The sequence below is a fragment of the Nicotiana tomentosiformis genome, chromosome 5 (assembly GCF_000390325.3).
Source record: "Nicotiana tomentosiformis chromosome 5, ASM39032v3, whole genome shotgun sequence".
NCBI classification, from domain to species: domain Eukaryota; kingdom Viridiplantae; phylum Streptophyta; class Magnoliopsida; order Solanales; family Solanaceae; genus Nicotiana; species Nicotiana tomentosiformis.
In genome coordinates, this window is record NC_090816.1 from 78,694,155 (window position 1) to 78,707,730 (window position 13,576).

General features: G+C 39.8%; 1 protein-coding gene across 1 annotated transcript; it reads right to left on the reverse strand.

Annotated features, from left to right (window-relative positions):
• Positions 1 to 10,447: 10,447 nt before the first annotated feature.
• On the reverse strand, positions 10,448 to 11,785 carry LOC138892618 (uncharacterized). Its single transcript, XM_070176355.1, has 4 exons — positions 11,450 to 11,785; positions 11,163 to 11,279; positions 10,825 to 10,901; positions 10,448 to 10,742 (listed from the first exon to the last, which is right to left on the reverse strand). Exons 1-4 carry the CDS (start codon positions 11,783 to 11,785, stop codon positions 10,448 to 10,450), a joined length of 825 nt encoding a protein of 274 aa, XP_070032456.1.
• Between the last annotated feature and the right edge of the window lie 1,791 nt (positions 11,786 to 13,576).

A 13,576-nucleotide genomic window follows, 5' to 3' on the forward strand; every position in this document is an offset into this window, starting at 1 on the left:
TAGCCCAAGATGAGACATGGCGTACGCATCACCTTAATAACTACATAATTTTGCGGCGTGCAACCCGATCTTACATAACTCACATTACGACTCTACGGCCCACATCAGTCATCATTCCGCTCAAATTTCATATATCAACATATCACAGGAACACAATCCAATCATGTAGCAAGGAATACCACAATGTGCCTCAAATATAGCTCAGACTCATGTCACATACGAAGACACCAAAAACATGTGAAATGGCATATCAAGAATGCACAGAGGCAGAGATATAAAATGCGGAAATAACTATCATGATTGAAATAGTGTGACTACGGCTAAGGTAAATAGCCCAACATGGAAGAATAACTCTAACATGTCTCAACAACTAAGCAGGTGGCCTAGACATGGTTTCTAGCTTGAATAATAACTCACGTAATCATATAAATGAAGGAAACATGATATCAAAGAAGTATGATAGTAAAACAAGGCACATAATAGCCTAAGAACTACCCAGATCCTGAATACCTTGGTGCACGCACACATGCCCGTCTCCTAGCGCATCCGTCACCCCCAAACCCATCTCAAATATCATAGTTCTCATGTATAATTACCCTAAAATCCAAGTTTAGATATGTTACTTACCTCGAAAATGCCAAATCAGATACCGAGCAAGTAAAACAATACTCCAGAAATGCTATCCCGTGCGAATCAACTTCTGAATGGCTTGAATCCAAAAGCAACTCAAATACATCAAATAATTCCAAAGAAAACAAAACCAAATGACAAAGGCCGAGTCTTTAATAAAGCACTCAAAGTCAACCAAAAATCAACCTCAAGATCGCACCTCGGAACCTGACAAAACTCACAATATCTAACAACCCATTCAATTACGAGTCCAACCATACCAGTTTAACTCAAATCCGACTCCGAATCGATGTTCAAAACTCAATTAATCACTTGAGGAAAAATTTAGACAACCCCCCCCCCCACAATTTCTCTTTTAAATTCATCATTAAAATGCAAAAATCAAAGATGGAATCACGAAATATAATCAAATCGAGTATAAAAGACTTACCCCAATACATGTGGTGAAATTCACCTCCAAAATCGCCCAAATCCGAGCTCCATAACTCAAAATGTGATAAAATGACCAAGACCTTCGACATAGAGTACTTTAGACACTGCTCCAGGGGTACCCTTCGCGATCGCGGTCATATACCTCACGATCACGATTCCAAAATTGTCCAGCACAGTTCTTACCCTTCGCGATCGCGTTGTTTTCCCCATGATCGGGATGAACAAACTCCATCACCTTCCTAAACTATTTCCATACAGCCTGTAGTATAACGGCCATAGCTTTTTGTACGAAACTACAAATGACAAACAGTTAGATTTTCTGAAAACTAGAAACAAAGGTCTATAACTTTAGTTTTTGGATCACCTCTAATTTTCTTATAGATTGCAAGATATATGCTCCCAAAGGAAGCCCCACGACAACAGAAATATTTCTACGCGAACGCGAGAATGGCTTCCGTAATCGCGATTTACAAGCCCCAAGCAGAAATTTGCTTTTCGCTAACGCGACCCCAAGGTCTGCAATCACGATTCATACTCCTATAGCCAAAAACCAATAGCTAAAAAGTGCCTAGAAATGGTCTGAAATCACCCTGAAACTCACTCGAGCCCCTCAGGACCCCGTCCGAATATACCAACAAGTCCCAAAGCATAATACAGGCCTACTTGAGGCCTCAAATCCTACATAATAATATCAAAATCACTAATCGTCAATCAAGGTCAATCTCTTAAGTTTCATAAACATCAAACATCGAACCAAGCATCTGATTAGAGCCTAACCAATCTGGAATCCAACCAAACTTTGCACACAAGTCCCAAATGACAAAACGAACATATTCTAACTTCCAAACAACAACCCAAACCCGATAATCATAGGAATCACACAACCTCGGAACATCCCACATGAAATGACCCACTCGTTTAGCCTCAAACTGTCATATCTTTGTGCCCTACCATAGTCACAACCACTATGCATTCACTAAATCTTCCCGAGTCTAAGCACGTCAACAAAACATAAGAATCTACTTCATCCCACAAATGAACAACATGAAAGATCCCTCAACACGCTCAAAACTCGAGATTGTACAACACATCAAGACAGAAATCAAACATCCAATAGTCCTTTTTCACATCGCAAGCAAACTCTTCTCCTCACATCCAAATGATCTAAACACACCTCGCAGTCACATCATACTCGTCATATAGCCATCCAACCACTCACCGAGTCATAAATCCCACTCCTAGGGACTCTACCGGACATATAAGTCCAAAAGAACATGCTTACACAATTGAAACCACCCAGCCCAAGCTACGGTCAAATCCCGGCCTCAAGTCCTCCAAACTGGGCTATCACCAAAACACAGAAAACACATCTCGCACCCCATCAATGTAATTACAATCCATCGGTGCACAGTTGATACCGAGCGCTCACATAACATACGAGTGAGTAGAAGGAATTCAAAGAGATACGCTTCAAGCTTTATCAATGTCACACGATAAGGATAGAAATATGGGAGGTTTATCCTAGATGGACATCATCATACCAATCCGCAAAATTCTACTAGACACTTGCTCATGACTCGTAGAACCTATGAAGCTATAGATCTGATACCAGCTTATCACGACCCAAACTCCCGCCAGCCATGATGGCACCTAATCCAACCCACTAGGTAAGCCAAGTAACATTCAACACAATTCATATGAGAATAAATAAGACTAAATGAGTAAAATGTCTAAATTTCTAAACAAACTCCCAAGGCTTGCTAGTAAAAGTCATGAGCTTCTAAGACTTAGAATTTGCAAAGTTGGTACAAAATAAATACATCATCTGTTCAAAATATACATAATCAGATTTGCATTTCTAAAGCTACCAAGTATAAGTGGAAGCTATATCCTGAAAGTAGGTATAGCTTCAATACCAGATCCCACCATAAATGGCAACATCAACACCGAGATGTGCATGCAAGATGTAGAAGTGTAGTATGAGTACAACTGACCCTGTGTACTCAATACATAACAAACCTAACCTCAGGTTGAAAGTTGTGACAAGCTCAGAAAATAGTCGAAGTCCAACATCAAAAGCTAATAACAACTCTTAATAATATAATGAGGGCAGTAAAGGAAAATAACTCAAGAGATATATGCTCGGCTCGTTCACGGTCACAGAAAAGTAGGCATGCTTCTCAAGTATAACAATCAAGTCCAATCTTACCACCGAAATCAACTAAACATGATTTTATCAAAAGAACTATATTTATCAATTAGTATGACGAAAGTACATCTCTATGACTACATGTCAAATATACATGTCAAGTAGTTAATTACCAAATAACATCTAGCATGAGGAATATACATCTCCATGCCTATATGTCAAATATACTTGTCAATTCATCAAATGTCATATTACCGTCCAGTATATGGAAGAAAAGGCATCTATGTGCCTACATGAAAAATATCCATGTTAACTCAGTATCATCACAATGAAACCATCAAGAATAACCACACTTAGCAAACTTATGGTTCCTGGCCCAAGGCCCTTACCAACACTTAGCACAATATGGGTGTGTGGCATAAATGTCGATCACTAAAGTACGTACACAAAACACTGTGTCTGTGCCCACTGCTGGCATGTTGGTAAGGCTCCGTAAAATTTTGCCAAGGAATTTAAGGTTTTGTGGTGCCGAGGTAGGCTTACGTGTTTGAGGATTGTATAAATTCTTCCCGGCGACTCGCCGCAGTACGGACTTTTTGGGTTGAAGAATGCACTAAGGAGTTGATCAAATTTTATTTGCTGAAGAAGGCGTTTCGTGGGCCGCATAATCATCGTGGAGTTGAGCAGAGAATTTGTTGAATTTTGAAGGTTGTTATGTGGTCCATTATGCGTTCGTATAGTTGTTTCGCAGTCCATACATCTGTCGGAGATTTGGCATTAAGAATTTTGGAGAGTGATTCTGTGATCCACTCTGCGGCTGCATAAGTGGTTTGCGGACCGCAGATCTATTGCAGACCGGTCAAGACCAGCCATGTTCTTGACATCATTTTTGCGGCCAATTTTACGGGCCGCATATCTCTTATGTGGTCCATTTTGCGACCGCGGACCTGAGTTCGGAGGGTCCATTTTCCTATTTTTATAACCCGACCCCATTTTGATAAATAGCCTTAGGGTCTTATTTTGAAGCAAATATCTGATGATTTTAGAGAGAGGTAAGAGCATTTCAGAGAGAGAAGGAGGAAACCTAGCATTCTAATCATCCAATCTTGCACCAACTTTCAAGAATCAGGGAAGTCGATCACTAGATTATCATCTATCCAGGTAAGTCCTACTCCTAAGCTTTCATGCAAGAGGTTATGAGTTCTAGTGTAATCTGGGGTTGGAAATAGGCCATATATGTGACAATAAGTTGTAGTATGCGGGATTAATGAGCCATTTTGGTTAGTTTCTTGTTGAAATTGGTTGAGGGAGGAAGGGATTACCATTGTAGAGGTTTATAGTCTATTTTGCATACTAGGTGTTTGACAAAATTTCTTAAGAGAGTTACACCATGTGAATCCTTCTAATTATTATCCGATTTTCGCTATCTTCCTATAGATTGTTATTGCTAGAAGTGTTGGGACGTTGTAGTAACTTAAGAAAAGCTCAAACAAGGTATGTTGGATAAACTCCTCTTTTAGAATTGGACCCCACAATGGCCTTGTAAGTCCCGTGTTGCTCATTATAAATTGATTATTCCGAATAAGCCTTGTTTCAAAAGATATATGTGTTCAATTTGTATTCCAAACATTCTTGTTATGTTAAGCTACTATTTGAGAAGGTGATTAAGCATGGGCTGTGTGTTAACATGTTATGATTTGAAAACGTGATTCTAATGAAAACTAGCATGCCGAACTGTGTAAGAAATCACATAAGCCTAAGACCCTTAATTTAGTTAGTTGCTCAAATATGTATTTAAAGTATTGAGTAGAAATGCCTTGTTGTTGATAATCTATAAAGATGCTTGAAAGTGAAAGAAGTGGGTCGGAGATATAAAGTGTGGCCAACGTGCCAAGAATGAAAGTTATACTTGTGGTCAATGGTACCGAGGAAATGAAATGATGTAAGAAAGGTTATGAAATATTCCTTGATTCAACTGTTCCAAACTGACTTCGAAAATAGATTTTTCATAAAAGCTTATGTACCCAAGTTATGCCCAAATGTGGTTGTTTTAACTAACGATATGCTTTGTAAGTATTTCCAATGTGTTTTGAGCTCTTATATCTTCATGAGTTGAAATTGTGTATTGCCCTTTTGGGGAAAAGTATTTCAAGAACAAATGATGTATTACTCATTTATGATTTTAATTGTGCTTCGATTGCCAATCATTTTACTCCATTTCTTGGAAAGAAATCCATTGTGTTTAAAGTCTCCGTTACTAATAAACCTAGAGTTGTGATTTCCATAATATTGTATTTGTAGATATTTATGATGATGATCCGTGAAAGTAAAGAATTAAAAGGTGTAATATGAAATATGGCCAACGTGCCATGGATGAAGAATCATAAGTATGGCCAAGAGAGCCAAGGAAATAACGATGTTGTGAATGGTTGAAAGTACTAATGAAGGTATTTATAGTGTGAAAGATAATGAGGTGAATATAACATATGTTTGTACTTTTGTTTTCCTTGTGTGCAAAACAAAATATTTTTGGGAGTATCATTAGCAAACAGATGAAGGGTGGGTCATAAGGCCCGCGCCCAAAACTACACGTGTCGTTGTAGGAGTGGATTGTGATTATTCCCCTTATTTGGGATGAGATTGAAATATTGATATGATTGTGATTATTCCCCTTAATTGGGATTAGATTTTTGATAGCCCTGGATTTAATGTCGACTCATACGGCATATATGGGGAGACGACCTAGCCGGTCGGGTGGTGATCGAACGCCATGTGGCGCACATGGTGGTACTACTCTTGGTAACACCCTTTTTCCGCATCACATGTCAAATCAAATTGTTTGTGGGGAGATGACCTAGCCGATCGGGCGTGATCGGACTCCGTGCTAAACATACGGTGGTATATCGGTACTAATGATCTCCCAACCAAATATATATATTATTTTCATATTTTGAAAATTATTATGTTTTAACTCGGCATTTGGATATTGTTGATTGTGACTTGATGTTTCTATGGTTTTCCCCAAAATATCATATGGACCTACTCGAGGCCTCAAATCACACATAATAACATCAAAACCATGAATCGTCGATCAATCTCTTAAGTTCATTAACTTCAAACTTCGAACCAAGCGTCTGATTCAAGCCTAACCAATTCGGAATCCAACCAAACTTTGCACACAAGTCCCAAATGACAAAATGAACACATTCCAACTTCTGAAAGAGCAATCTAAACCCGATAACATCAAAGTCAACTCCTAGTCAAACCTATGAACTTTCCAAACCTTTAAATTGCCAACTTTTGTCAAATATGTTGAAACCTTCTAGAAACATCCAAATGCAAATCCGAGCATACACCCAAGTCCAAAATTACCATCCGGATCTGACGAAACCATCAAAACTCCAATCCGAGATAAAATACAAAATAGTCAAACTTGGTCAACTCTTTTAACATAAAGCTTCCTAATTAAGAATTAATCTTCCAAATCAATCTAGAATCACTCAAAAACCAAAACCAACGATACACACAAGTCATAATACACCATATGAAGCTACTCAAAACCTCAAATAACCGAACGAGATGCAAATGTACAAAACGATTGGTCGGGTCGTTACATGACGTTAATCCCTCAAGAAAGTTGTCCAAGTGATCCATCACCGGAAAAAGTCCAAACCTTTTTTTCTTCTTTTTTTTAATTTTTGTCTTTTTTGATTTTTTCATATTTTTATACTAACTCTAGCTACTACACTAACACAAAAACTAACTAATCAATAATGATAAAATACTAAAAATGGCAAAAACAACTACAAAAACTAACTCTGAAGCATCAACCACAGAGATTCAGTCCCCCACCCCACACTTTAAGCATGCATAGTCCCCGAAGCATAAAAATAACAAAATGATAGGTAGGGTGGAAAGAAAGAATCCCTGCTAATCTGACCCCTTCGGATCATGCTCAGACTAATCACCGTCTGACAGTATGCCAGCGGATGCTTCGGCCTTATCCACATCACCACCAAGTGGCACTAACGCAAATGGCCCTCCAACCTCATCAGCATCATCACCCTCTGCATCCGATCCAACAAAAGTGTTTTCATCCTTAGATAGGTGAATTGGACTGCCAGGTGCAATCTCCAACATCTCGTTAGTAGCCTCAGAAAGCGGGTACTCAGTATTTAGTTGCATCTTCTCTCCATTCGTCACTCCAAGACATCGCATCATCAAATTCAGCGACCCATAGATATAATGATTAATGTTCTCCTCACACTCATTCCTTGCGGCGATGCTCAGTTTGGTTGTAGTGTCCAATAGCATGTGATATCCATCACCCCTTGGGAGCATCCTCCACCTCATCATATCCTAGGTACTTAAGCACATCGAGAGACAACATATAGTTGGTTAGAATATTACCAAAGAAAAATCATTTTATCTTGCGCCCAAACATCATATGAGACGTCTCTCCCAACATGATCTCTCCAACATTGACCGGCCTCCTAGACATCAAGAAGTAGATCAAGCACACTCTAGCTCGAGTGCATGCCGAGTTATGCTCCACTGGCATGCACTGTGAATATACAAAATTTTACCATACCTTGGAAGTCTTGTTGAAATCCACCCTCAATGTCTCATTGTGTGTGCAAGCTTTCGTCTTCGTCCACTTAGCATTTGAATCAACACCACAAAGTGTGTGATGGATGGCAGTGTAGGTCGGACACTTCATAATCTTCTTAAGAATCTTCTGGTTAGAACTGTCCACCCCTAGAAACTTGCACAAATCATCTCTTTCAAGGTTCACTTCCTTGCCCCCCCACCCAACACTTGAACTTTTCTGGGTTCCAATCGCATACAACTCTTTGACCATGCTCAAGTTTGCATTCCAGGAGACTCTAGCAGTTTTTCCATATTCTATCTTTTCATCCGCTCAAGCACATGGGGAAGTTCCTATCCAAAGCGGAGATATTTATACCCATCTCCGAGATGTACCTCCCATATGGCACAAAAGTATTGTACCATTTGATAGTATCTTTCCATAGCAACTTCACCTTAGGACGCGGTGCCGTAGGTATCTTGTCGGATCCCTCGACTACTTGTTTGTCATTGGCTTGCTTACTAGAGGTGGCCTCACCTTGCTTACACTTCATGAGAGGGGGCATAGTAGTAGAGGACTTCACGTAGCCTTAGCCTTTCCTAGAGCATCACGAGCCATTGCAACCTGTAAAAGAATCAAGTAGCATATAAGAGAGCATTGAGAAATTCGACCAAGGTCAAAGTGAAAGTCGAGCACAAGCCCACACATGGAATCGAAGGCCATAAGCAAATAACCACATTGGTTGCATATCTTTCAACCCCAAGATACCAACATCAATTGCAATGGGTACTTTAGAATTTCCTATGCCAAACAAGCATATGTCACATCTAACGCTCACCTTACCAATTAAAATACTCCAATAGATCATAGTGGGGATTTAGAAAATCAAGCGTGAGAACCTCGGCCCCAACAACTAAAAAACTACTATATTACACTAAACCACCCTAAAAGATTACATAAAACTCGACATGTTATGTAAACTACAATAGCAGGTGTGCGACCGTACAAGTGTAGCCTACGCACATGACATTCGTGCACGCATGCCTGACATTGGTGTGCAAGTCGGATATGGCATGGCATTCAAGCATCTCAAACCTCGGGCATAGAAAATCACCCACAAAACACCCCAAACTTAGCCCTAAATAGCAGACACAAACGTTTGGCTACTCAGACTTCACCGCCGCACAATTTATTTTCTCATGCAATTTATCAAACACTTGGTGGGTATAAAGTGTGTTCAATATTTTCTAATAATGGGGTATCAAGATTACCCTCTCAAATTTGAACAAGGTATTGGGACTTATATTTTACTACCCCGTGTAAGTCAATCAAAATAACCAATTCATCAAAAGCCCACACTTTAAACTCTCCCCAATAGTGTTCTTCAAATTTTCAACTAGGAAAATTGGGAATGGCGAAAACTCATTTAGGTGTGGAGGGGAATGGGATAGAAATGGTATAGTAGAAGGGAGAGAAACATACCTGAATTTGCAGAGAGGAGAGGAGGAAGATTAGAGAGAGAGAGACATAGAGAGACGCAAGAGAGGAAGAAAGATGACCGGGTAAGAGCAGGGAAAAGGTTAGGTCTAGTTTTTTTCCTTTTAAGTTATTATGGTGGAATGGGTAGTGGGGATGGGTTATTATGTGAGGAAAAATGGGTATTTGCATCGGGGTCATGGGTCAACGGGTTTAAACAAAATAAAATAAAATAAAAAATAAAACAAATGTTACCTGGGCGCCCGCATAGCCCGATGTGCTGCTTGTGCACTAGGCTGAAATTTTGAGCATAATCCCAGAGCCGTTGCAGCACGAGGCACTAGCTTAGGCGCTAGGCTACCTGTGTTTTCATGTTGTTCCGCCCGAACATTTTGTACAACTTTTTCACGTGCCAATACCACTCATGCCTACAATTTTATGACACAACAACAACAACAAGGAAAATCAAAATATTATTCTAACCTCCTTAATAAAGAAGAAAAAACAAATCTACAAATGTGATAAACAATAGGTTGCCTCCCAACAAGCGCCCGATTTAACGTCGCCTACTCATCGGCGAGTATTAGTTCGATCATTTGTTTATCAACCATACCTCCCCAATAATGTTTGACCCTTTTCCTATTCACCAAAAAGGTTCTTTCACCATTTAAAGCAAAGCACGTAGCTCAACTACACCATAAGGGGTGACCATCACCACCTCGAACGGACCCGACCACCTTGATTTTAACTTCCCAGGAAAAACCTTAAGTCTAAAGTGAACAATAGTACCCTTTGTCCTGGCATTCTCATACGCATGCAGCCTTAAATCATCTAACTCATTCAATTCCAAGAGTCTCCTCTCACCCACAGCATCCAGTCCATGTTTAACTTTTTGATTGCCCAGTAAATCATATGCTCAAGTTCAACCAGCAAGTGACATGCCTTCCTATACACAAGCGTGTACAAAGATATTTCAATTGGTGTTTTATACGCAGTTCTACATGCCCATAAGGGATCATCCAACTTTGTCGCCCAGTTATTTCTATTCACACTCACAATTTTCTCCAATATTTTCTTTATTCTCTATTCGAAACTGCAGCTTGTCAACTATCTTGCGAGTGATACAAGGTAGCAACCTGGTGGACTATGACTTTGGTTCCCACCAAGTAGGATCAAAATTTCTCTAATGCCCACGCAGCCGGCAACAACTCCTTCTCAATGGTGATGTAATTCAATTGTGCATCATCAAGAGTCTTACTCGCATTATATATGGGGTGAAATATCTTGTCCTTTCTTTGGCCCAACAGGGCACTAATAGCATGGTCTCTTGCATCACACATAAGTTTAAATGGCAAGGACCAATCTCGTTGCACAATGATTAGCGCAGCCACCAACCTCTTCTTGAGCTCATCAAATAACTTCAGACAGGCCGCACCAAGTTTGAATACCACGTTCTTTTCAAGAAACCTGCACAAGGGAGTAGCAATTTTAGAGAAATCTTTAATAAAGCATCTATAAAAATCTGTGTGTCCCAAGAAACTTCGGACACCAGTCACAGAGATGATGGCGGCATTTTGCGACTGCCTCCACCTTAGCCTTGTCAACTTCAATATACTCTTTGAAACTCTATGCCCCACAAAAATACCCTCTTGTACCATAAAATGACACTTTTCCCAATTTAGCACCAAATTCGTTTCTTCACATCATGCTAGAATCGTAGACAAATTCTTCAAGAAATCATCATAAGATGACCCAAAGATTGAAAGTCATCCATGAAGACTTCTACAAACTATTCCACCATATCAGTGAAAACGGCTATTATGCACCTCTAAAAAGTGGCTGGTGCATTGCAAAGCTCGAATGGAATCCGCTTGAAAGCAAAAGTACCATAAAGGCATGTAATGTTGTTTTCTCTTGATCATTTGGAGCTATAACAATCTGGTTGAACCCGGAATATCCATCAAGGATGCAATAGTACTCATGTCCAGCTAGTTTGTCCAACATCTAATTAATAAATAGGAGGGGAAAGTGATCATTGCGGGAAACTTTGTTGAGCTTCCTATACTCAATACAGACTCTCCACCTCATTACCGTTTGAGTAGGAATTAGCTCATTTTTCTCATTTTCCACAACAGTATCCCGCCCTTTTGAGGCACACATAGCACAAAACTCACCCAATTACTATCTGAAATTGGAAAGATGATACCGGCATCTAGCCACTTGATTATTTCCTTCTTTACGACCTCTTTCATAATGGGATTCAGCCTCCTTTGTTGTTCGACACTTGGACAATGTCCATCTTCCAAAAAATATTTGTGCATGCAAAACGATGGACTGATTCCTTTGATATCTGTAATGGTCCACTCACTAGCTCTCTTATGCTCATGAAGCACTCGCAATAGCTTTTCTTCTTGCAAATTAATCAAGCTAGATGAAATGACCACTGGAAATGTTTCGGCACTTCCCAAATAGTCATAGTGTAAGTGCGCCGGTAGAGGTTTAAGCTCCATTTTTGGGGCTTCTTCAATAGATGTTTTAGGAGGAGCTAATTTCAATAGACGATCCAACTCCTCAAATCTTCCAAGCCCATGAATATAATTGCACGCCATGTTAAGAACTTGCTCAATTTCCTCCACCAACTCATCTTCACTTCTTCCTCATTCCTCAATAAAGCTCGTTCAAGGGGGTCGACAAGACTCATATATGGCATCATTGTGGTCACATTGTTCTCCACAACAAAAATCATGGCTAAATTTTCATAGTAGGATGGCAACTTGAGTGCCTTGTCAAAATTAAAAATCTCTACTCGATCACCAACTCTTATTGTCATATGTTCTTCACAAACATCAATGATAGCTCGTCCCGTGGCTAGGAATGGTTGCCTCAAAATAATTGGGACTCCCTGATCAGGCTCATAGTCTAGGATAATGAAATCAACAGGGAAATATGAAAGACCCCACTTGGACTAACACATCTTTTATCACCCCTTCGGGGCTAGTCAGAGATCGGTCTGCCAATTGTAATATTACTGTGGTGGATCGAGGATCACCTAATCCCAGTTGTCTAAACATAGATAGCAGCATCAGATTTATGCTTGCTCCAAGATCAAATAAGGCTCACCCAACTACACGCTTACCAATCGACATCTGAATTGTGAAACTCCCTGGATCCTTGGATCCTTCAACTTCTAAGAAAACTTGCTTTGAATTCTCGAGCAACATACTTTTATGACTGCCATAGTTTCGAACACATCTAACCTCCTTTTGTTTGCCACAATATTTTTGAGATATTTAGCATATTTTGGCACTTCCTAAAAGATGTCTACCAAAGGAATATTGATTTGTACTTGCTTTAGAATATCCAAGAAATTCTTGTATGCAGCATTGTCCTTCACATTTTTCAATATTTGCGGGATAGGGGGTGGCTTAGCTACTATAGGTAATTGTGGATTTGTCACCCCCTCTTTCGTCGGCCTTTCCTCAATAATTTCTTCCGGTGCAACATCTTCTGCATTAACCATTTTCTCACCAAAAGTGCCTTATTTCCTCGTTTTGGAGGGCATTTCCACTAACTCTCTTCCATTTCGTAGTGTCACAGTATTAACATGGGCTTTGGGATTTTCTTTGATATGACTTGGAAGGGCCCTAGCTGGTCGAGTGTTTTGGGCACTACCAAGTTGCCCCATTTTTCGTTCCTAATTTTGAATAGTTATTGCTTGATTCTAATTATCAACCATTATCCTTTTTAGCATCTCTTCAGTATTACCCATTGGATTGGTAGAATGATCAACCTATGGCGTTCGAAACTGGTATTGTTGAGCTTGTGGCCTATATTGATTATGAGCACCTTGATTTTCACCCCATGAAAAGTTTGGGTGGTTCCTCTAGTTTGAATTGTAGGTGTTCCCATACTGGTTCGCTTGACATCTACTTAAATTACCCATAAAGCATATTGACTCTAGATTTGGTGGGCATAAATCACTAGTGTGGCCTTCTCCACAAACTTCGCAAAATGATTGTACCTGCTACACTGGTTGAGCTTGTTGTTTATTTAGAACCATAGCCATTTTCTTGAACCGATTCACCAATATAGCCATTTGTGCCGACAATGCAGACACAACATCTAACTCAAGGACCCCAGTGGTTTTGCAGACTGTATGCCTCCATGTTTCGCTTTTCCAACTAGGATTACTCTTGGAGAATTTGTTCAAAATTGCATAGATCTCATCAATGATTTTCTCTAACACTTGACCATCGGCTGCAACATCTACCACGATCTTAGTCCCTCTATGAAAGTATGAG

Excerpts from the sequence above, each read along its gene's own strand:
- LOC138892618 (XM_070176355.1), bottom strand. The coding sequence starts at position 11,785 with ATGGAGCTTAAACCTCTACCGGCGCACTTACACTATGACTATTTGGGA. Across the intron at positions 11,280-11,449 it reads CAATTTCAGATAGTAATTGG|ATGTTGGACAAACTAGCTGG; the intron begins GTGAGTTTTGTG and ends TTTATTAATTAG. Across the intron at positions 10,743-10,824 it reads CGCCATCATCTCTGTGACTG|GTTTCTTGAAAAGAACGTGG; the intron begins GTGTCCGAAGTT and ends TCCCTTGTGCAG.